The sequence below is a fragment of the Artemia sp. Qi Xiang Cuo genome, chromosome 2, assembly GCF_049724085.1.
Source record: "Artemia sp. Qi Xiang Cuo chromosome 2, ASM4972408v1, whole genome shotgun sequence".
In the NCBI taxonomy this organism is placed as follows: Eukaryota; Metazoa; Arthropoda; class Branchiopoda; order Anostraca; family Artemiidae; genus Artemia; species Artemia sp. Qi Xiang Cuo.
In genome coordinates, this window is record NC_142795.1 from 37,736,310 (window position 1) to 37,761,957 (window position 25,648).

A 25,648-nucleotide genomic window follows, 5' to 3' on the forward strand; every position below is an offset into this window, starting at 1 on the left:
ACCACTGTTGCAGGACTTTTTTCATGAAAAAGAGTTTAAACTCTACGGAATTTGGCATGTTTGAAGCATTAGACCCCCCCCCTTAGAATAATTACTACCTTCCCCCATCCTCGAAGTTTTGATGAAGTTTATAGCTGTGTATATTTTCGTTTGTTTTGCATTATGAAAAAGAAGAATTCCCAAAGTGGAACCGGATACCATAAAAAAGTGGAAAGCCTTTTCTAGCTGCTTCGTTTAAGAGAACGCTTGATATAATCCGTTTTATTTTGCACACAACGGAAGTCAGCTTTGTATATCGATATTCTCTTTCATTGATAGAACATAGCTGGAACTCCAAGCTCCGGCGCGTTATGCATCTCCAACGCAAGACTTCTAGCCTTCAGAAAAGCGGGTGAGGTCTAAACCCAAAATCAATAAGAGATATTCCAGCTTCCCTCTCTCATGTTGGGATATCTCAGTGCGGACGAAATGATAGAAATCTATAGCGTGTGCTTTCATGATATATCATAGAAAAACTTATTAAATTGTGAATTGAAATTAGTGATAGGAATAGTTATAAGTTTTTAATTTGAGCTTAAATGGGCAATCGTCTAAGCTGCTCTTGTGCTCCGTTGCTCAGGAAGGGTTATAGTAAAGAGGATGCTCCATGGCAAGGAACTAGGCGAAGAGATGGGCATCTTTTAAGGTATATTGTTTCTTGTGTTAGGCTCGAGCTAGCTATTTTTACAGAATATGACAAGATCAACACGAAAATTGTCATTTCTGATTGTCCAGATATAGCTCCATTTTGAAAAGAAATTTAGATAATAAATTAGGGTTAGAATGATTTTATGAAGTATGGTTCTGTCTTGCTAGTTAGGCAAGGCAGCTAATCTTATTCTGTTCGTAAAGATCGACGAGATACAAAAAATTACCCTTTTTATCTTGCAACAATATACACATTTTGAAAAGTTCTCCAACATTAAACTTAATGGTAAAAAAAAAAAAATGAACTTTCGTTTCTTATTGTCCAGATATAGCTTCATCTCGAAAAAAAAGTAGATAATAAATTAGGGTTAGAATTATTTTATGAAGTATGGTTCTGTCTTGCTAGTTAGGTAAGGCAGCTAATCTGATTTTGTTCGTAAAGATCGACAAGACAAGAAAAATTACCCTTTTTGTGTTTCGACAATATACACATTTTGCAAATACCTCGAAAATTAAACTTAATGGTAAAAAAATAGCTTTCGTAACTAAATAAGAATGTCAATTATATTACCCTTCCTTTTATTTCTTAGTAATGATACTGTGACAAAGAACGTGGTAAATAGATGAACATATATTGAGGCATACTGACACCCTGCTAGGGGCGTGAAGCAAGTACCATCATAGTAACTGCAATATCAACACGGCGGGTGACTAACTTTTTGAATCTTGTGACTAAAATCGCTCAGGAAATAAATCTAGTTGTTAACCTAATAGCAAAAATGACAGTTTCCTATAGTATGAAAATGATAGCTTTGAGCTTGTTTTATCATTTGGTGGAATGCACCGTGATGTGGACCGGAAAAAAAGATTGGCACCAATTGCTGCAAAGGTCGGCCTTGCTCGTGACGTAAAGCCCCCATTCTCGCATACTACGCAAAGATCAACATGGAAGTCAAGTCATATTTTTTCATTCTAAAACTATGAAAATGTTCGGTACTTATGCATTATAAATAACCCACCGCTATACACGAAAGAATTCAAGTTTGGTTAATGCTAATGAAATAAAATAAAGTAGGATGAAAATATAATAATTTAGAAACAAATTTGGGCTATATATTAGCACATTGGGGGGGAAGGTGGTTGGTAAAGTATAGCATATATTAAATACGTTACTTAAACTAGGTGCCTCCTCCCTTAAACCCCAAACAACAACCTAACAAATCACGCTTTGCGAACCATTTATCTAGCAAATATCCGTTTGTCTGGTTTCCTTGTACAGTATATAGCGGTGGATTATTTATACTGCGTAAGTACCAAATGTTCTTTAAATTAAGCTTGCTGTATACTTAATAGTAAAAAAACGAACAAAATTGATGTATATTAGCATGTGACATTTACAGTTACGTTACGTTTTCTTCAATTTATAGACTGCATAGATCAGGTGATTCAAAGTTTCGTAATTAATTTTTTGTGTTTTCTTATGTGAAAGATTAAAACAGGGAAGTAATTGATCTCTGGAATTTAGAAGTAATTTTTAATCGTAACAAGGGTAAAGAAAGAAAGAGAAAGAGGGGGATTAAGAGGTGTTGACCCGTGCACCTATGCAATAGGCGTTAGGATGCTTGGCTGTGACTCGTTTCCCCCCCCCCCAAATACTAACAATTTCGGGTGAATGAGAGCTGTCTACCCAGAAAATTCTCATCAGACACGTCACTAGACATCGATATTGAGATTGTCACGAATGTGAGTGTTGCTTATGAGAATCTATAGCTTATAATACTGAGTGGGGCAGCGTGGGCCAAATATTATGAAATACCAAAGACAGGGTAGTCAAGTTCATATCTTAAAAAAAAACAATCAAAATCCACTTATGTCTTTTTTAAGTCTCCTTTTTGACTATTCCTTACAGTAGGCTGAATATATGCTTTTGCCAAAAAAGCATAATAAGTATAATTTGCACACCAGTTTTTGAAACTTACGCATCTTTTGCTTTGTAATCTAGCACCAACTATTTCAAAATCAATATGAATAGTTTAAAACCAAAGAATTTTGGGCCCTTTCAAGAAATTTCAAATTGGATCTAAATAAATTCAGATCTTTATCAGAATCCAAAATTTAATAAATTAAAACCGAACCATGTTTAATTTTGTAGTTCTACTTGACAATGCTGCACTATTAGCCGCACTAGTAGTTTTTGATTCCTATTAAACCTATGCTGATATGCCAAAGAGCCCTCTGTCTCATGTGTTACTCGTACACTTTGAATATAAGCTGTGAGTTGAAAGTCTGCTGTGAGTCCAGCCGGTAGTCAGCATATCTTGTTAAACGCATTGAAAATTCTAGCAAATTTTCCAATTGTTTTTGTCTTTTACTGTTGGTTTGAAATTTGTCAAAGTTTTAATTACTCGTTTTCGTGAGCTACATTCATGTCAATATTTTCCCAAAGCTCCTAGTTTGGGAGACTAATAAAAGATAACACTCGAGTGTTATCTTTTACCAAACAGTTCGTGGTAACGAACTGTAAGTAAGGAACGACCCGGCTCAATAGTAACTGAAACTCTAAAAAAAAAATTTTATACCAATAGATACATCAAAAGAATCATATTTTTATACTGATTTTCAAATATATAAGTTCCGTCAAGTTTAGTCTTACCCATCAAAAGTTACGCGCCTGAGAAAATTTGCCTTATTTTTGAAAATAGGGGGGAAATACCCCCTACAATTCATAGAACCTTAATGAAAATCACACCATCAGATTCAGCGCATTAGAGAACCCTACTGTAGAGGTTTCAAGCTCCTATCTACAAAAATGTGGATTTTTTTGATTTTTTTGCCAGAAGAAAGATCATGGATACGTGTTTATTTATTTATTTTTTTTGTTTCTTTTCCCCCAGGGATGATCGTTTCGACCCAGTGGTCCTAGAATATCGCAGGGGGGCTAATTCGAACAGAAATTAAAAGTTCTAGTGCCTTTTTTAAGTGACCAAAAAAAATGGAAGGCAACTAGGCCCCCTCCCACGCTCCCTTTTTTCCAAAAGTCACCCGATCAAAATGTTGAGATAGCCATTTTGTTCAGCATGGTCGAAAAATATAATAACTATGTCTTTGAGGATGAATTAATCCCCTACAGTCTCCGGGGGAAGGGCTCCAAGCTATGAACTTTGCCCAATGTTAACATATAGTATTGAGTATTGGGAAGTATACAGACGTTTTCAGGGGGATTTTTTCTGGTAGTGGGGGGGGGGGTGGATAGGGGATTACGTGGAAGGATCATTCTATGGAAGAAGTTTTCATGGGGGAAGGGACATTGTTATGAAGGGGGCGACGGATTTCCCAGCATTATTTAAAAAAAAAAGATCCGAAAGTTTACAATTGAAAACTTTTAACATCAAAACTTAAGACGAACAGAAACTATTACGTATATGATTGGGCTAGACCCCTAGTAAATACCTCGGCCTTTGTGATTAAGGCGTCGTTCTTAAATAATTGGAAAAAAAATTCGAACTTTAGCGTAAAGAGCGAGGTATTGACTGGGGGGGGGGGTGAACCCCACCCCTAATCTACATAATGAAAATATATGAATATTAAAGTTCGTTATGTAAGTTAATTCGTAAGTTACGTATATTTATTACTAATAAAAACGTTCGTAAATAAAATTAAACCAATTTCGAGAAAGCCATTAAACCAAAAAAAAAGTAAAATTAATATGCAAATTTCATCTTAACTATTCATGTTCGGTGAGCCAAAATCAAAACCTGCATTAGTTTAAAAACGTTCAGAAATTAAATAAAAAAAACAAGTTTATTTAACTGAAAGTAAGGAGCGACATTAAAACTTAAAACGAATATAAATTATTCCGTATATGAAAGGGACTGTCCCCTCCTCAACGCCTCGCTCTTTACGCTAAAGTTTGACTCATTTTCACAACTCTTTTTTAAAACAATAAAACCTTTAGCGTAAAGAGCGAGGTGTTGAGGAGGGGACAGCCCCTTTCATGTACGTAATAATTTCTGTTAGTTTTAAGTTTTAATGTCGCTCCTTACTTTCAGTAAAAAACTTGTTTTTTTTATTTATTCTACAAAACAAAACGCAACCTGGTGTCACCTAGACAAAAATGTTAAAACTTAAATACAATCAGCTGTTCATTTAATCGAATTTTACATCTGCTTCACGTTGGGATAAAGTCAAAAGAGCCACTTTTCAAAAGGATATAACCTACTAGGTATATTTGTATATATTTTTAAAAACTACTCTCTATTCGGCAGATTTATATTGCCCTTCTATATTTTAACATAGAAAAATGGTTAGAAACAAAAGAGTATGCACCCTGTCAGAAAATTTCTGATTAGCTTAAGAAAAAGTTAAATATTTTAGTTGAAATTCAAATTTTAACAAATGAAAAAGATTTTTTGTTATGTATATTTTTAGTCGCTAAAGTGACGCTGCATTGTTCAGGGACGCTAAAAGTTTGTAATTCCTCATATATTCGTGTTAATTGCCATAACTACCTCTCATCGGTTTCCATAATCTTCGGTAGGGATTAAATGATGTAATGGATTATAAAAAAATGACTTTATAGGCTATGGGCAGAGGTGTTTCACGTGACTACTGGTGGCGGGACTGTCAGGTGGCAGCAAGTATCAGAGGACTTGGTTCCTGTCAATGTTACCTGCGTTCAGGATCATCCAGAATGTATATTCCACGTCACAGCATATAATTCCCATGTAGATAAAATCCTGGATGTAAGGATAACTCAACCTGGTAAGTAACCTTTTTCATTTTGTTTATGATAAAATAAAAACAAGTTTTTTCAACTGAAAGAAAGGAGCAACATTAAAACTTAAAACGAAAAAAAATTTATTACGTATATGAGGGGGGTCGCCCCCTCGTCAATACCTCGCTCATTACCCTGAAGTTCGAATTTTGTCCCAATTCTTTAAGGATGACTCCTGAATCACAAAGACAATTAGAATAAATGGCTCTTTTAAAAGTACTAAAAACAACTTTAGCGTAACGACGTATTGACGAGGGGGTGTCCCCCCTCGTTTACGTAATAATTTCTGTTCGTTTAAGTTTTAGTGTTGCTCCTTACTTTCAAATAGTTCGTGGTAACGAACTGTAAGTAAGGAGCTGAAATTTTCAAAAATAAATCCCTCGAGGACTCACGAGATATTCTGGAAATGGTATTTTGACAGCCTGGGATGTGCATGGTATTACAAACAGCTCGTGATGACGAACTGTAAGTAAGGAGCGACCCGGCTCAAAAGTAACCGAAACTCTAAAAAACGTAATTTCGATACAAATAGATATCTCAAAAGAATCAGCTCTTAAGTTCATTAAGTTTAGTGTTATCCATCAAAGCTTATGAGCCTGAGAAAATTTGCTGGATTTTCAAAAAAGGAGGAAAGACCCCCTAGAAGCCATTGAATTCTAATGAGAAAATGAAGAAAGATCACGGATGCATGTTCCTTTGTTTTTTCGTTTTTTTTTTGCCCAGGGGTCATCGTATTGACCAATTAAGCCTAGAATGCTGGGAGAGGGTTCATTCTCACGGAAATGAAAAGTTTTTGTGCCCTTTTTAAGCGACCAAAACAATTGGGGGGTAACTAGGCCCCCTCCCACGCCACTTTTTCAAAAAATCGTCCTATCAAAATTTTGAGATAGCTATTTTGTTCAGCATAGTTGAAAAGCCCAATAACTATGTCTTTGGAGGTAACATGACTCCCCCCCCAGAGCCCCTGGGAAAAGGTCTTTAAGTTACAAATGTGCCCATTGTTTACGTATAGTATTTGCTTTGGGAAGCATACCTAAATTTTTCAGGTGGGGAGGGGAGGATGAATTTTCTGCTGGGAAGATTTTGCACGGGAAGAATTTCCCATGGAGAGCGGAGTTTCCAGGGTGTGAACTTTTCAGGGGAAATTTGACACTGGGGGCATTTGCCAGAATTCCTATAGGCTACGAAATTTCTTTATATGTCTTGCTTTCTCTTTACCGATTCAATTTTATGAATGGAGATGTTAAGGGTAATTGTCCGGGGTAGATTTTCACAAGGATTGAATTGTCCAGAGGATATTTCCATGTGGAGAAGAATTTTTTCGTTGAGGTGGAACCAGATATCCTGGTGTTATTTAAAAAACGATCAGAAATTAAATAAAAAAACAAGCTTTTTTCTACTGAAAGTAAACAGCAACATTAAAACTCAAAACGAACAGAAATTACGGATATGAGTCGGGTTGCCCCCTCCTCAGTACCTCGCTCTTTACACTAAAGTTTAAATTTTGTCCCAATTCTTTAAAAACGACTCCTGAAACACAAGGGTCGTTTAATTAGAGCAACAAGTAACTTTTTTAAAGTGTCGAAAAACTTTATCGTGAAAATCGAGGTGTTGAGGAGGGGGTAACCCCCCTCATATACTTAATAATATCTGTTCGTTTTAAGTTTTAATGTTGTTCCTTACTTTCAGTTGAAAAAACTTTTTTTTTATTTAATGAGTTGAAAAAACTTCCGGCTTTCCATAGAAAATTCCCTTCCCCCATGAAAAATTCCTCCATGGAAAGATCCTCCTACGTAATCCCCTTCCGACCCCCTCCCTGCCAGAAAAATCCCCCCTGAAAACGTCTGTATATAACCAATACCGTATGAAAACAATGGGCAAAATTCATAACTTGCAGCCCTTCCCCCCGGGGCTGTGGGGGGTCAAGTCATTCTCCAAGACATAGCTATTAGATTTTTGTACCATGCTAAACTAAATGGCTGTCTCAAAATTTTCCTCAGGTGACTTTGGAGAAAAATGAGCGTGGGAGGGGGGCTAGCTGGATTCCAATATTTTTGGGCACTGAAAAAGGGCGTGAGAACTTTTGATTTCCGATCAAATGAGCCATACCCCAATCTTCTATGATCACTGGTCGATATGATCAACCCTGGAAAAAAAAAACAAAAAAAAACAAATAAACACGCATCCATGATCTTTTTTCTGGCAAAAAAAGCGAGTCCAAAATTTCCACTCCTCCTTATCTTTTTATTTTTATTAGAGCAATTCAAAGGTAATATACCGGTTGCAGGCTGACAAAAGCCAGGGGACAGGGGCATGCATAGGCTGAATGACTTAAAGAGATGTGCCCCACTCTGATACTTAATTAAGGGTGAATTTCGGTTTTATTATTTGTAATGTTGCATACTTCGTGGATTTTTCTTGAAATCTTCATGGAGAGCCCCCCTGCCCCCCTTATGGGCGCCCATGAGGGCAAGGGGTAGGGAGCCCGAAAACAGCCAAAAAACTTTTTCCCTTGGAAGTTAAAGCCTTAAGTCCTTGGGCCTTGAGGGTCCTAATGTACAAAGAATCTGGACATAGCCCATTCTGCCTTATAAAAAGGACGCAAAAAGGGCCAAAAACTTTTTTTTATTGGAATGGAACTCATACTAAAGTTTGTCACAAATGTCACACATTCTTCATTGGATTTGTGTATTGAAGACTTCTTCATTTTTAATTTTATCCAACTTCCAGCCTCCCCCCCACTCTCCCAGAAAATAGTTGGCAATGACACTTGAAATGTTTGTGTATAGTATCCGGTTTTCGATGGGCTTTCATTTCGTTTACAATTTCAGGATCAAACAACTGATGATGTACCAACCGATAGACTTGGTATTATTGTTCATTATTATTGTTCAAATCTATTTCATGTAATATATAAATATCTAAAATGTTCACCTTGTGACAACGGAATGGTTGAAGCCTCCGCTGGTAACAATCGGTACTGAGGTTCATTCCCCCGTGTCGCAAGGAAAGGTCGTATTTCAGATAAATCCTCAATTTTTTTATAAAACGGAAATTGTTGTTTAATTAATTAGTAATACTGATTTGCTGTGTGCATGTATTTATTTTAGTCATTTACACTAATCCTGTTTACATACTTACATTTAGACTCATTGTCTTCCTTGTTCCAAAAGTCACAAAGAGAATGATTGGGTGATTATTTTTGATTTTTCCACTGATGGTTAATATTTTCTTAAATGGAGCATATATTACGATGCTAAATTTCAAGAAGCAACTAGAATATGCAGCTACTGTGCCCGTGCCTGTGAGGGCCGATCGGAGTCTACTCCGCCGCCTATTCATATTGAATTCAGCTGATTTTCTAATTGAACATATTCCTGAATAAGGAAGGTGTTGTTTCTTAAGAAAGGAAAGCGAAACTAGATGAATTTTAATACAAAAAATTCCACGATTCTGGTGTGATATGAAATTTTAATTGGGAATCTGTTTTGTTTTTTTTAATCAGAGGGTGGTGGTGCTCTTACAATCAGAGGCGAACTGCACTGTAACTATTGTTTCTAATTGCCTTCAAATTCCGTTTGAGACTTTGAATTTCCCCAAAAATGGTTTCTTATTGAGAATTTGACGGTGCCTCAGCGCATCCAAGGCCTACTGTAAATCTACTGTACGTAAAGGCCCAATTAGATGAGGATTTATGGGACTCGGTTCCATTTTGGGACTCCAGGGTGCAATTTATCATGGTTTCATTGGTAGCTGCCACCTATTAAAGAATGAACCAAGGGCCTTGGTAACAAATATTGAAAACGTGTTTGAAAATAAAAAAAAATTACCAGTGAGAAAAAGCTGCACATGCGGAATATGAGAAGTTGCTAAAACTTAATGAATCTTATATTTTCTCAAGCAAGGTCTGAATGAGCTGGGGAATTGTAAAATTTTCCTTGCAAAGACTACTGTAACGAAAGAAATAGAAAATGAATTGAATTCTATTTCACAGAGAGAGATGCAGCAACAAAATACAACATACCGTGGGTTCTAAAAGCTTCCACTTGTCAGAGGAATCCACGACCGCATTAAGACAAACCATATAAGACACAAAAAAATATATACACTCAAAAAAAAAAAAAAAAACGCACAAACTACGAAAAAAATATACACCCAAGACCGTGAAACAGCGGCAGTTGGCTCTTTTTTATATCTGACAGCTTTCTGCTCAACAAGGCAACTTTCCTGAAAACATCATTCAATCCGAATTTTCACGTTATCTTCCCATTACGGTACCAAGGAAAAAGAAAAAGAAGGAATTTGCAAAATCGAAAGTATTGGACTCGCAAGAAGAAATATCTTTCTTTTTTAGCAGAGGGTAAACACCAGAAAGGTATAGAACTGAATGATTACAAAAAACTGAATATAATTTACATAAGGCTTTACGATTATATTTTCCTCTATTTCCTACAATCCTATTTATTCACTTAAATCAGTATTTGTTATCTTTAAGTTTGATGGGATATTAATACAAGTTTTTGTTTGTTCTGGGTTTTGATTCATCACTTGTAGTGATTAAATAAAAAAAATAAAAGGAAACGTGATGCCGGTTAACCATAAACTATATACGAACAGTACTGAAAAAAAGTATTTAATAGCTTAACTAGAAGAAAATAAATGATTAGATTGTACTGTTAGTCGTAAATCAAATGCCCTGTATTTTTAATTAATAAACTATATTCGCTAAAAGCAGAGCAGGCGAAAAAATTGACATGATATGCATCTGAAATCCGTCAATCCTTTACAACATCTTGAGAAAGTGTTTCTTTTCCAAAAAGTCTTCCTAACTGACTTAATTGTACGTAATTTTTCAGGAACAAGAATTGGCCAAGCCTCAGAATGCTTTGTCTACTGGAAAGATCCGGTTACTGGAGATACATGGGGACTTAACTTTACCTCACCGGTGGATGCGAAGCAATTCAGAGAATGCTGTGTCAGTTACTCTTATGTTTATCTTCCTCTCTTGGCTTTCCTTATTGCCTCCTCAAGTCTATTATCTTTTGACTTTGGAATTACTTTCTGAATATACAATACTTCGATCTAAGGGCCTGCTCATGGGGGGTAATTGGTGTTCTTATCCTTTAAAATGGGAATTTTTTTGAAATTTCACTTTTCAAGTAAAGAAGCTTTTTTTACGTAATCAAGCTTTTCCCCTTAGGGATTAACCCTAGTAGGGACTTAGTCGAAGTATTTGTCGCCTAATGGCAATTTTATAGGACAAACATTCCCGCATTGAGCGGATCTAACGTCTAAAATCAATATACGCTTTGACAAGTTTCACACTCTTTATTCCTGCTCTAAATGGTAATACGCCCGGGTCTATCGATATGTTGACGTATAAGAAATCCCTATTATGTTTCAAAATTGAAAGTGTAATGCAATTGTCAATCTAGCCAATTTTAACTTAAGTTGAAATTGACCAAAACTTTATTTGCAAGTTTTTTTATGACCAATATAATTAAATAAATATTACACTGAACGGTTTATTCCTTATCTTAACTTTTCACCGAAAAAACTTTTTTTGATCCGGCCTCAAACTTGGTAATCTACTAAAATTGATTTATGTAACGTCGTAACAAGCTGTTTACGCCTTTCTTGAGTTCAGATGCACAAAAAGAATAAAAAGATCTTAAGTAGTTTTGGGATACAATGTTATCTCTGTTTGTTTCATATGGATTGTTTAGAGTCGCCACTTTATCATAAGAAATTTGGGAGAGGGCAGGGGCGAAATTTGTGAACGTGCCGAAAACCGAAAGTGGAAATAAGACATAGGCGCCTTTTTTCATCTTATTAATTAAAAAACTTTTTCCACAAAATAAGTTTTTCAAAGAAAAGTAAAGAACTCCATTAAACAAAAAATGAGCAAAAATAAAATCAAATAACCTACCAAGCGTGAAATTACCACACATCAACATCGATAAATAAATGAAACCCAAAACGAACAGAAATTACAATAAATAACCGAGTCAAACTCAAAACAAGCAGAAATTAACATAAGTTGGGCGCAAAACCCCTATGCCTTCCCAAGGCCAGAACATAATTTGCACTTTACTGAAAAAATATAAATGTTCTACTTTTATTACTTTAATAAATCAAATAATGTTAAAATTTTATTGCTAAATATCAGTATATGTACATTAAACTGACAATGCACATTCATTTGTATTTTTTGATAGCCATATTTTTGATCAAACTCAAAACGAGCAGAAATTAACATAAGTTGGGGAGAGAGGGGTTGTTATCCTTAAAGACCTAATTTCCAAAACTTTTAACTACGTAGAATAAAATGGTTATCTAAAAATTTTGATTGGATGTGCTTGGGGAAATGGTGGGCGTGAGATCACTTTCAAATCACCCTCAATCACCTCAATCACCCTCAAATCACCCTCAAATCACTTTCGACTGTTAAAAGGGCACTAGTCCTTCGAATTTCCAATCGAATGAGCTCTTTTTTAAGTTTCTACGGCAAAGATTTCAATAAAAACTTATTTGCCCCAGGGCATACCTTATAACCCTTGCTCTGAAGACTGTGGGGGGAGTGTCCTGCTCAAAGGTATAATTTCCTGAACTTTAAACTGCGTGGAACAATATGGCTATCTCAAAATTTTGATCGGACGTGTTTGGGGAAATGGTGGGTGTGGAAGGGGTGTTAGTTGCCTTCCAATCACTTTCGACTATTAAAAAGGGCACTAGCCATTTCAATTTCCAATCGAATGAGCCCTTTTTGAAGTTTCCACGACAACGCTTTCTATAAAAAACATTACTTGTCCCTAGGGCATAACTTACACCCCGGGCCCTGAGGGCCGTGGGGGGGGGGGGTTGTCAACATCAAATACATGGATTCCAGACTTTTCAATTACGTTGAAAAAAATGGCTATCATAATTTAGATAGGATGCGTTTGGGGGAATGGGGGGTGTGAGAAGGAGGTTAGTTATCCTCCAATCAATTTCAACTGTTGGAAAGGGCACTAATTATTCCAACACCAACTCAATTAGGCCTTTTTTGAGATTTCTGCGACAACGCTCTCTGTCAATATCGTACAGGCCTCTGCCCCCAAGATAAAACTTACAACCCCTGCTAAGACGGCTGTGGGGGAGTGTCATCCTCAAAAATATAATTTATATTTGGAAATGAAATACAACGAACAATATTGTTATCTACAAATTTTAATTGGATGTGTTTTGGGAAAAGGTGGGCGTGAGAGGGAGGTTAGCTGCCCTAAAATGACTTTTGACTATTAAAAAGGGCACTAGACCTTTGAATTTCCAATCTAATGATCCCCTTTTCAACTGTCTACGATATAGATTTCAATAAAAACCTATATGTCCCAAGGGCATAACTTATAACCCTTGCCCTGAATACTATGGGGGGAGTGCCCTGCTCAAAGGTATAATTTCCTGAACTTTAAACTGCGTGGAACAAAATTGATATCTCAAAATTTTGATTGGATGTGTTTGGGGATATGGTGGTGTGGAAGGGGTGTTAGTTGCCTTCCAATCACTTTCGACTATTAAAAAGGGTACTAGCCATTTCAATTTCCAATCGACTGAGCCCTTTTTGAAGTTTCCACGACAACGCCTTCTATAAAAACCTTATACCTCCAGGGCATAACTTACAACCCTTGCCCTGAGGGCCGTGGGGGGGGGGTTGTCATACTCAAAGACCTAATTTCCAGAACTTTCAACTACGTTGAACAAAATGGCTATCATAAAATTTTGATTGGATGTGTTTGGGGAAAAGGTGGGCTTGAGAGGGGGGTTAGTTACCGTCCAATCACTTTCAACTATTAAAAAGGGCACTAGCCCTTTGTATTTCCAATCGAATGAGCCTGCTCATGAGGGGAGTGTCCTGCTCAAAGGTATAATTTCCTGAAGTTTAAACTGCGTGGAACAAAATTGATATCTCAAAATTTTGATTGGATGTGTTTGGGGAAATGGTGGGTGTGGAAGGGGTGTTAGTTGCCTTCCAATCACTTTCTTCTATTAAAAAGGGCACTAGCCATTTCAGTTTCCAATCGAATGAGCCCTTTTTGAAGTTTCTACGACAACACATTCTATAAAAGCCTTATATGTCACCAGGATATAACTTACAACCTCTGTCAGGAGGGCTGTGGGGGGGGGGGGTCATCCTCAAAGACCTAATTTCCAGAACTTTCAACTACGTTGAATAAAATGGCTATCTTAAAATTTTGATTGGATGGGTTTGGAAAAAGGTGGGCGTGAGAGGGAGGTTAGTTGCCCTCCAATCACTTTCGACTATTGAAAAGGGCACTAGCCCTTTAATTTCGAATCTAATGAGCCTTTTTTGAAATTTCTACGACAACGCTTTCTACAAAAAACCTTATATGCCTCCAGGGCCTAGCTTACAACCCTTGTCCTGAGGGCTGTGAGAGAGTGCCCTCCTCAGAAACACAATTTGTATCTTGATATCAACTACGCTGAACAAAATGACTATCTCAAAATTTTGATTGGATGTGTTTGAGAAATGGTGGGAGTGGAAGGGGTGTTAGTTGCCTTCCAATCACTTTCGATTGTTAAAAAGGGCACAAGCCACTCCAATTTCCCATCGAATGAGCCCTTTTTATAGTTTCTACGACAACTCCTTCGATACGAAGTGCCCTGGTCTAAAGGAAAAAATAAATAATACATTTTGTCAACATCGTTCTTTACTTAGGCAGCGCAATGCGCTGCCTATGATGATTCCTCTCTCCAATTCTGTCTTTTTTAAAATTTATGTTTCACTTTCACAATTTAAATTTTAACTTGTATTAATTCATGTTCATTGTGGGATGATATAGGGCTAGTCTACGTATATTTTGAACGTAATTTTTTTCTCATATTTTTTTTTCATTCTATCAGCTCATTTTACCTAAGATTTACAAATGGCTATGCCCTTACTCTAGGTCTTTCAGTAGGCGTATGAAGTATTCGTAAATATCGTCAAGTAGTCCAAGACGTAAAAAAAAGAGATTTCTATTGATTGAAGTGGTACCAAGGCCTTCCTATTTCATAAAATTTTCTCTGGAAAATAGTAATTTTTAGATAAAACAACTTTTAAGCTGATTAGGACTTACAGGTATGTGGAGAAGGGTTGAAATTAAAATGTATTACTTTTACCATGTGGCCTTGGCCTTGTACAAGTATTTTCATTGTATGGTTTATATGAATAATCCGTTTTGAAACCTGATAGATTAATGGGACCACTACCAGTCTATAATGCCTTTGAGATTAGGGTAATTCAAAAAATGGAGAAAAATGTCGAACTTCAAGAAACTTATTACTTCATATTAATGTTTTTTTTTTGTTTTAATGCGCAAAGCAAGCAAAACTAAATTACTCTTTATTCTAAAAAAAAATGCAGGGAGTGGGTTATAAAATGGGACGGACGACATAATTCATTGGATGTTCTAGATTTCCGATCTAATATGTAAATAGTTAAAGAAGGATATAGTATTTTATAAAATATTTCAAGGACCGCTGAAATGGGGAGTTTGAACCCCCCCTACCCTCACCCTAAATCGCTTGCAGTTATACATAAAATTCTACTTTTATTTAATTTATTTATTTAGATTATTTTTATGTAAAGCAACATATTAGAATAAAAATATACTGTTAAAATGAATGGTCAACGGAAGGTCCGTTTGATTATACGTTTGTTCAGCAAAAGTTGTGTCTGGTGAAAGGTGTTTCCGCGAGCTGTTGATCCAAGAAACTACTCTCTTGTACGAAAAATTGGGAACGTTTGGCACCTGTGGCTTTATTTTTAAAGCCTAATGAAAGTCCAATTCTTAAGGAAGTTCAATATGACATCCCTGTCAGGAGTAGATGTTTCCCCTAGTCAAAATTAAAGATTTTGTTTTCATAGTCATAAAACAGATCTAGAAAGATTTTAATCAACATTCATGCTCCTTTATATTAAGTAGAACTGAAATAAAAGTCAATTTGCATTTCTGCCAGTTTCTTCACCTTTTTTTGTGCTTAAATTGAAGCAATTGCTTTAAATTTTTTTGATAGACTAATGTTTTTTCGTAAATTTTCATCTTAATGCATATAAAGACTATTATAGATTCCCGATCTATAGGATTGTCTCACGAGCTACTTTCCCTTCTAAACTTTAGTGTATGAGATCCCTAAATAACGTTTTATTTCTCCTTCAGTAAAACAGTCTTCTTCTTAGTTCGTATGTTTCTTTTCAGTCATTCAGTATTCTAATTTATCAGAAAAATGCTACAGTGATAGTACATAGTGTAATACATAATTCAGAATCACCTAATTCATTAGGAATCATGTCAAAGGAGACTTTTATACCCATTGCTGCCGAAATATTGTTGTAAAAATATTAAATGATCAAATTTTCCAGTATATATGAGACAAGCTGTTTTGCTGTTGAAATTTCTTAAGTGTGACCCCCCCCCCTCCAGATACTACATATACAAGGTCTGGTGGCTAGACGGCTTTTGCAAAAATATTAATTTTATAACTGTCTCAAGTCTTATTTGACTATTTCACTTATTTTAGGCTATTACATGCATGCTTGTGCCTTTTGATCGTTAAGAAAAAACATTGATGTTTTTTTTTTATCATACCTCCTCCCCTCAATAACTAGTTAGGATCGTATAAATGTTCTTCGAGATACTCAAGGCAAACTGTTTGCTGTGGAAGTTTTCGGAGGGTGGACGATACTTAAACCCTCTGAAACTGTAAGTTTGAGAGTCTTTAGTTTAAAAAAATTCTAATTACCATTTCATTCTTATTTCAATATTTCCTCCTATTTTAGGAGAAATTTTTAGGAAATCTGGCCAAATTTCGCTCTCAGATTAATAATTGAGAAGTCTCTGAATAATCAGACCCCTTAGTCTTCACTTTTACAGATTATGAATTCAGCTGCTAGAAAAACTTAAGCGAAGTTCCTGTTATTGTATGATGTGCCAAAGTACATTGTTGTGATTAGGGCTATTTACGAGAACTGTATTGCTGCGGTTAAGGAAGGAAGAGAGGGTAATAGCTGGTTTAGTGTTGAATCAGGATTTCACCAGATCTTTTTCCAATCCCCGATTATGTGTGTTATTTAGATGGACTTTGGTCTAAGGAGCACAGCAAATGCTATGGGAAAACATAGAATCAATGGAAACGTAAAATTCCCTTGGGTTACATTATACAGTTGATTTGAATATCCTAGATAAAAACATTAACAAAATTAACGAATTTCTGGACGTTTTGAGAATTCAGGGTGCAAGAATAGGTTTGAAAGTTCATGTTAAAAAGGGTAAGTCACCTAGATTGGGAATAAGTGAAGGTGAGGAGGTGATGCTATATATCAAGAAAATCAATCAAGTGGATAACTTTACTTACCTGGTTAGTAGAGATGATTGAGGCAGTGAAGATTTGATAAGTAGAACAGCCAAGCGGCAGGATGTTTTTTCTTGTCTGAAAAAAGTTTCGAATAGTTGCAAAATAGGTGTGTAAACCATGAGCGCCCGTAGGCTGGATTCCAGAGGGGGGGGGCTTCCCTGGTCTAATTGGCACTTTTAATGCTAAATAATAGAAATTTCAAAACAAAAATATAATAATGAGGCAGCATCATTCAGCCAGGAGGGGACTGGTGCCCCTCCTCCCCCCCCTTATGGGCGCCAACTAGTAGTAGAATATTGAAATACGGGAAATTTTTTAATTGTTTTCCTGAGGAATCGCCTTGGGATAGTTTTCGGTATTCGTTTGACTGACCGAGTTTTGAAGTGGGTTTGGCACGAAAAATGGGGTTCCATCCAACTTTCTTAGATTATAATGAAAGAAGGTTATGATTGGCAGGATAATATTAATGGATAGGGGATAGTAGATTGCCTAAGATTGTGCTATTCGGCCATTCTACTGGGGCCAAAAAAATAGCGGGTCCTCCCGGACTGAGGTTCGAAGATCTTCTAAGGAAGAGTTTGATGAAAATTTTAATTTCATGAGAGGGAGTAGAGAGTGAAGTTTATGATAGATTGGGGTAAAGGAGGAGTGTTCACAACTGTGTTATACTCGGGTGGCTTGGTGCTCCCAATTATTTTATTTTTTTTTGGGGGGGGGGGCGTAAACGCCTAGAACCGTTAGCAGTATTAGTAATTGTAGTTACGTTCTTGAGCTTTTTAAAAAAAATAATTCCCTTTTTTATATTATAATCATTTGCCAAAGTGCGGATGTCTTTTGCTGCCAAGTGTCAAACTAAGACAAGTCGTTCATTTCCTCGCTGTTGAAAAGTAATAACTTGAATTAGAAACAACCTCACTTGAAGTAAAGCATTTTTGTTCTCTCACAAATTCTTAAACAGTTTATTGTTTTCAGACTTTTTGAAGGTATTTTTCTTCCGATCAACTTTTAGAAATTGTTATATATATATATATATATATATATATATATATATATATATATATATATATATATATATATATATATATATATATATATATATATATATATATATATATATATATATATATATATATATATATATATATATATATATATATATATATATATATATATATATATATATATATATATATATATATATATATATATATATAGTGTATATCATATGCGAATCTATGTATTTCTACGTATCAGAAACACTTTCTTTAAGTGAACGAAGTAAAATACAAACTGTCGGTAAAATCCCTCCAAGAATGACATAATCCATCTGCGCTTGAGTCGTGATTATATCGTCACCGTCAAGCCTGAAGATCGTAGGCTACCTGACGTTTTTCAAACTTTCTGAGATAATTACTAAAAACTGCTTGTTAAGCTGTTCTCAAAGGGGCTTTCAGGAGGATCATATTTTGATTCTTCCGATCTAAAAACCTGTATTCATCCACTCTTTGAGAATTTCCCTTAAATTGTTATTTACACTCAACTGAAAACGCTTACTTTAATGAAATTTGACAGCATATGGGACTAATAAAAGTAGATTGATTGATTGGTTAAAACGTGCATTTGCCCATTGTTAACATATAAGGATTGTTTTGTAAAGAGGGAATGTTTGATTCTGGGTCTCCAAAAAGGCTTTGGCTTCCAAAAAATTAAAACACACTATGTGCTTGCTGGTTGTAAAAAGGGAGTATCAGCAATATCTAAAGAACAACTGAAAGCATTAAGTTGAAAATTTCAAGGTATATTGAGGAGATGTTGAAGAGAAATTTGAAGACAACCAGCCCCCCTCTTTCCTCTTTTTAGGTGCCCTTTCTGCTCAATACTGATTGAAATTCTGGAATTGTCATTTGGATCAAACTAGTCAAAAGGTCTAATAGCTATACTTTCAGGGATGCCCATAGCACCGGGACAAGGATTATAAATTATGAAATTTGCCCATTGTTTCCGTGCAGGATTTATTATTAGGAAGAGGGGAGATATTCGATTCTGTATGTGTCTGAAAAGGCTAAGGGTATTAAGGCGATATTTTGGAGAATGTCGAGGGGTATGTTATGATAAATCAAAGGTACTATGTGCATCCAGTTTATCAAAAAGGAGGATCTAAAATATTTCAAAAACAGCAGGGGGTATTGAGTTGAAACTTTCAGGACATGTTGAAGGGGATGTTGGAAAGCTGCCAGCCTCCTCCCTTCCCCTTTTAGTTGCCCTCCCTCCAAAAATATTTGATCAAAATTTTGAAATAAACATCTTGTTCAAAATAATCAAAAGCTAAAATGACTATGTCTATGGGGATGACAGAACGCCCACAGCTTTGGAGAGGGATGCCGAACACAATAAAACAAACTGCGTGCGTGCTGATTGTCAGAAGGACGTACCATCAATATCTAAGGAACGGTTGATGGTATTAAGGTAAACATTTCAGGGAACGTTGAAGAGTTGAACGTTGAAACGCTTTTGTTAAAAACAGTCAAAAGGTCTAGTCACTATGCCTCCGAGGATGCAATGCCTCCTGTAGCCCCAGGTTAAGGATTGTAAATCATGCAATTTGCCTTTGTTTGCATGCAGGATTTATCATTAGGAAAATAAAGGAAGTTTGATTTTAGGTGTGTTCGAAAAGGCTAATGGTATTAAGGTGAAACTTCGGGGAATGTTGAGGGGCATGTTAAACTAAATCTAAAGATACTATTTGCATCCTGTTTAATAAAAAAGGTGTGTCTGCAATATTGCAAGAATAGCTGAGCGTCCTAAGTTTAAATTCTCAGGGCCTGCCGAGGAGGATGTTAAAAAGTGGCCGGAGGGCAACCAATCGCCCCTCTATTCAATTTTAAGCTTCCCTATCTCCAAAGATATCTGATCAAAATATTGTAATAGCCATCTTGTTCAAAACACTCGAAAAGTCAAATAACTAGACTTCCGGGGATGACTTAACCGCCACAGCCCAGGGGGCAAGTGTTGTTAGTTATCTAAGTTGCCCATCGCTTGTATACCAATTTTGGGAAAAGGAGCTATTGGGAAAAATAGACATTGTTGATCCTGAGTTCTAAGAATATTGAGGCTAAGAATATTGAGGTAAAACTTTCAGAAAATGCTGAGGGGGATGTCAAACAAAATCAAAGCACACTGTATGCAGGAGGGTTTTTAAAAGGTCGCAACAGCAATATCTAAGGAACGGCTAAGGTTTGAAACTTTAAAGACCTGTTGAGAGGGATATTGAAAAAGGAACGAAGGGTAGCCCCCCTTTTGCCCCTAAGATGCTCCCCTTAAGACTGACAGAAATCTTAAAAATCTGTTTTATTCAAAATAGTCACAACGTCTAATAGCTATGCCTCTGGGAATGCTATGTCCCCACAGCCCCTGGGGGAATGTTTGATCCTTGATGTGTCCGAAAAGGTGTGTTATCAAAACGGCATATCTGCAATATCTTAGGAATGGGTAAGGGTATTAACTTTAAACTTTCAGGGCCACTACTACAACTGCTGCTTGGGCGACTGCAAATGAGACTGGTTGTGACTGCAGCTGTAACTTCTTCCAGCTGCTACAACTTGTAAATATGATTGCGACTGCTTGCAACTACTACTACACCTATTTGTAACTACCTCAGGAAATGTTAAGGGGGATGTTGAACTTTGAAACTTTAATACTGAAAAAAAAAATTTGGTGTTCAATTTGGTGTTTTGATAATTTAATGAAATTTTGATGTTGGAAAAGAAAACATTGATGTTTAAATTGGGCATGTTGAAAAACTTTAAACTTCGGAATTAAAATCAAATAGAAATTAATTAAAAAACCTTTCCTAAAAAGAAGTTTTTCAATGAAAAGCAAAGAGCCGCATTAAACTTAACACCAGCAAAAGTAAATTTATAAAATAATTTGTGCTCGAAACGACCAGAAATTACTACTAAAGAATAAATAAAACTCAAAACGAGCTGAAATTAAATAAACAATCATAGCCAACAAATACACAACAGGTACAATAAATTAATAAGAAATCTTAAAACGAGTAAAACTACAATTGAATATTCAAGTCAAACTTAAAACGAACCTAAATCACTACAAACAAGAGTTTGGCAACTGCCCCCTTCCCCCTCCCGTAACTGTAAAAGTTTAAAGCCTACTGCGTCATTTGCACTTTACCGAAAACAAATTATAATACAAATATCTTCTTTTGTACTTAAAATCTTGAATTGCTGAGCTTTCGGCAATTAATATAATTATATCTAATATTCAGTTTAGTTTTATTAATTCTTTTCAAGGACTGTTAAAAACCTATAGTTTTCAATAAAACGATAGATTCTTAAGTTACCTGCGTAAGCGCAATATTAAAAGACAATGGGAAATGATGAGAAACAACAAAATCATTAAGCCTGATTAAGCTTACTTCACTGCTGATAATGCGACTGGAAAAAAGCACGTGATCAAGGATAGGCATTGATCCCGAGGGGTGTATATATGCAAAGTCAGCAGACTTGGGTAGAAGAGCGCTTTCATTTGGAATTAGGCTCAGAAGTCGATCCGTAAGTGGACTAGCACAAATCGGTAGAAATAGGACTTTTATTTTCCTAGGCATTACGTGCAGCTCGTATATAGACACTATTAAGTGCACTCCCTCCAATCCTTCAACTGTTTAGGATGAGGGAGCCGAATTCCGCAAGATTAGAAAAAACTCATTTAAGATCTTATTGAACGATAGAATCCAGAATGGTGCATTTCTTTGACTTGTTTATTTATTGAGCAATATATTTACAGCATACATAACAACATAATACTCTATAAGCTGCCCAAGAGCCCAACACAAGGCTGTTCAAGGGGGCAGTTCAAATATGGGGTAAATATGGAAAAACAGTTGATATATAAAACAATATAGATATTGAAAGAATATTAGAGCCTTTTTTTGAGGTAGCAATCCCACAAAATTCAGTCGAATTCAGGGGTACTTATCGATAGAGTATTAGGAGCTTTGACTATTGCCTAGTTTGCAATAGACATCTCTGGTAAAAATGATTGTTAATAATAAAACGAACCCCTCTCAAGCCATAGCACATGTCTTAGCCTCTGCCTTTGGTTCTCATGAATTCGTGTCCCTTGCCAAGAGCTCCCATTGGTGGATGTTATATCCCCTCTCATGGCCTCTTAAAATTTTCACTGTTCTTTATACAATTCATAGAGTTTGCTTGTTAGTGTAAACTTTTCAAATTTTAGGACTCCCGGCGCTAGTTCCTATGTCTATGTCTGGGGAGAAAGAATTTGACACTGGCTTGTAGAACTATGCGATTTGGCTTTTTGGGTGTTTCCTTTTTCCAGCAAGATCTAAGAGATGTTTGTTATACACTTACGATTTAAAAGCTATTAACTGATCTCCGGTATATAATTAATATTTCTTCAGCATCGATTAAAATATACAATTCATGTTCTATTAAAAATTTAAGGGATGAATTTCACAACACAGTATAATAAAAGTAAAGTAAGATTTATCTGCACATCTTATTAAGCAAAAAAGAAAATGAATTTCTTTAAAAATGGTTAGAAAATGTCAGGAGGAAAAAGAAATAAAACGGAAATTTAGCCATGAAGACACCAGCCTCCTAATATAAAAAAATTAGACAACATTTTTATTTAAAATATATATGACACTAGACTTACAATGTTATGACGTTCTTTGCTTCGCTGTCATTGAACAAATTGTATTCTCTCCCCCCAAAAAAACATTATGAAGTACCCTATTATTTTTCCTAGTAAATATATAATAACATCCAGAATAAAACTGAAAATGGAATAGGCCCAAAAAGTCTGCATCTACCCATCTTGTATATGTAATAAACATTAATTTGGAGATCTAAGTGTTGGTTTTCTTTCAAGTCTTTAGCTTCCAAGTTTTCTCGCAAAGCTTCCTCCTCCTACTCACTTCGGCTGGATTCAGCAACCAGAGTTGCACCACGAGACCAAGTAATTGCTACAGCAAGAAATAATGGAAGCTTGAAGAGGCGAACAATTTCGACTCCTTCCTCTCCGTCTCATTCCAGAGAGCCTCAGTGCACTTGTATGACCGCAGAGCAATATGCAAGACTTCGATCTCAAGATCCTCGCTATAGAGGTGAGTCTTTCTTATTAAGCGTAAATATTGAAGCAGTATTCCAGGAGGGGGGGGGTACCGGGTTTGAACTCCCCTGAAATTTTTGTGAGACTCTTAAAAAAGTAAAAAAATGTATATACGCAAATTTTTGATGCGTTTTATAAAGTTTTTTTTTTTAACTCTCTTCCCCAGAACAAGATCCAGGGTGCGGTCTTGGCAAGTATAGTATGTTACCTAATGCTAACTTTCTGTTTTTTAGCCTTAGTTACAGCTATGTAAAGGATTAAAAGGTCTTCGGGTTGCAAAGCTCACCAAAAAGATGGCTTTATGTGTTTTAGTGTATAATTGCCGAAGAAATTTGGCAGAAGATAAATATCTAATGATTTATCCTGTTATTCCCTTTTTTAGGTCTTATATCGGGTATGAGGATGTTTTTTCTTTCTTTTTAATTTTGTGCGCCAAAGGAGATATCACTTAATTTTCATTATCGATGACGTCATCAGCTATATTTTCTGTTTTTCGACCAAGGTGAGAGGTTTGAACTTAGAATGTGAAAAAGAATAATGTACCGAGAGAGAAAAGAAAAAATGATGACCACAATCAGATCTAGCTTCTTAACTGCACATTATTAGAACGTACCTAAGTGGTGACACCAGAAACCAACTTTCTTCTACTTGCATTAGAGTTATGTTTAAAGGGGGAGGAACAGAGCAATTGGGGCTGCAGAGGAAGGTGACAACACCTTTGCAACTCCCTTCCGTTAATGGCTTCAAAACAGAAGCCACTTGGAATAAATTAAAGTGCACAGATATTGAATTCTAGCCTCGATAGAAGTTCGTCCAAAATAAAAAATTAGCATGCTGAAACTTCACGAGAAGCTGATGCAAACGCTCTCCCCAGGAAAAATGTTAAGGAGACGAGGGAATTGGTCCACTAGTATCACAACTACATCAATATCATTAGGACAAACAGTCACCCTTTCAAAGCTGTTTCTGAAGCAAAAGGCAACGCGCAGAGCCATTCTGGTGTCCGCTTCCTCATTTGTACTACAAAGAAATTCCTCGAAACTGAGCGAATAAAGATCATGACTAAAACATACAGCTCTCATCCTGTCTTCAAATCCTCCAGACAGCCATACACGCAAGGTGTCGACAGTACTTAAGCTGCTTATATAGTCAAATCCATTTACTTCCCATGTTTTCATAAATCGCTTTCATTAAATTTGCTTTGCTCTTTGTATTTGCAACAATCTTTGTCCAGTTTCTAATTTTTGAGCTCGTCGAGAAGGAATAGACTGTCGAGCAGTGGCCACGTAACTGGTGACACCCACTGCAGTCCTTCAGAGATATGCTGCCACCATTTGGATCAGTGTGACAAACAGTTTGTCATACCTGTCACCCACGACATGAAATTTACTTGCTGTTTCAGGTATCCCTTTCAACACGGCTTTAAGCAGCCGCATGGCATAGATTTCGACGGTTTCAGGCTCAGCTGGTGGCTTTCGGAGAACCAGTGACATGAAGTCGATAACAGCTCATACAAGCAACGTTCCTCTTCGAAGTTCGGGTTTTCAGGCCATTCACGCAAGCCACTGGCCTCTCTCAGAAAGTCTAGCACGGTAGACTTAACATCGCTTCGAAGCGCCAACGTAGAATCCCTGAGCTCAAAAATTGAAGGAGCATTTGAAGTGAGTTCAAAGCTCAGAATGTTTTAAAGCTACTTCAGGCTACTACTAGTGCTGGAATCTATCCCACACAGGCTCCTCTTCACTGTCATAAGCTCTGAAAAAACTGCGCTTTGTCCAACACTTACAATGCAAATTTCAATATATACTCAAATGATATTGATTAAAACCAATCTTTGAACTTCTTCAAGCAATAATAAATATTTAAATAACCCTGATTTAACTTGGCAACCTTTATTGAAACATTTTTAGAAAGAAATTTAGGACAGAAAAGCACTAAACTCTTGGTACCATAAAATTGTTTCAGTTGGTATTGGCTACTATGGACGTCTGTATTACATACTTCTCGTCTTTGACTCTTAGTCACTTCTTTGTTGGCTTTAAAACCTTCGAGTATCAACACAGTGATGATATTGACGTTCGTGCAATGAGATCGCATTGCTAGGTAGTGCTCCAGTAAAATTTGCGCTAGATGCATAAGTGTAGCACATAGAGGGTGTCCGAGCGTAGAAAGATCTGGGTCACATCAGGGGAGTTAGGGCGGGGGAGGGGAGAGAACTTGCAAAAATAATTAGTATTTCACAGAGTATAGCTTTTTCACGTAATGTCGATCAGTTGAAGAACTCGTAAATTCTTAATACTTGCAATTGCAAATTAAGGCAAAGTAAACGTGAAAAGTAGAATGGAGAGATAATAATCCCCCTCTACTCTTAAAATATCTCATTAGTGAATTGGATCTGAAATTGCACTCATGGAGAAATATTCCACCAGAAAAAATGCTCAAAAAAGCTCTCCAGACTAAAAATGTACCCAATCTTTGTTTTTTTTTCTATTTCTGCAGATACGGCCTTTTTGCCATTGGTGCAAGGAATTTTGAATGCGCCACCAGATATTCGTTTTCAGCGCTTGTTTCTGCCCTAGATTTTATATTTAAACCTTCTGTAGCTCGTTGAAGCCTAGTAACTATTTTCTAGCGATCTTT

General features: G+C 36.2%; 1 protein-coding gene across 1 annotated transcript in view; it reads left to right on the forward strand.

The window, feature by feature from the left end:
• The first annotated feature begins 452 nt into the window (after window positions 1-452).
• The window catches only part of sif (guanine nucleotide exchange factor still life), a 285,383-nt gene continuing 260,187 nt past the window's right edge, over window positions 453-25,648 (forward strand). The window contains exons 1-4 of the mRNA XM_089106536.1: window positions 453-685; window positions 5,267-5,448; window positions 10,318-10,436; window positions 22,769-23,003. Coding sequence (XP_088962662.1) covers window positions 579-685; window positions 5,267-5,448; window positions 10,318-10,436; window positions 22,769-23,003 — 643 coding nt within the window. The 5' untranslated portion in view covers window positions 453-578. The remainder of the gene's footprint in view (window positions 686-5,266; window positions 5,449-10,317; window positions 10,437-22,768; window positions 23,004-25,648) is intronic.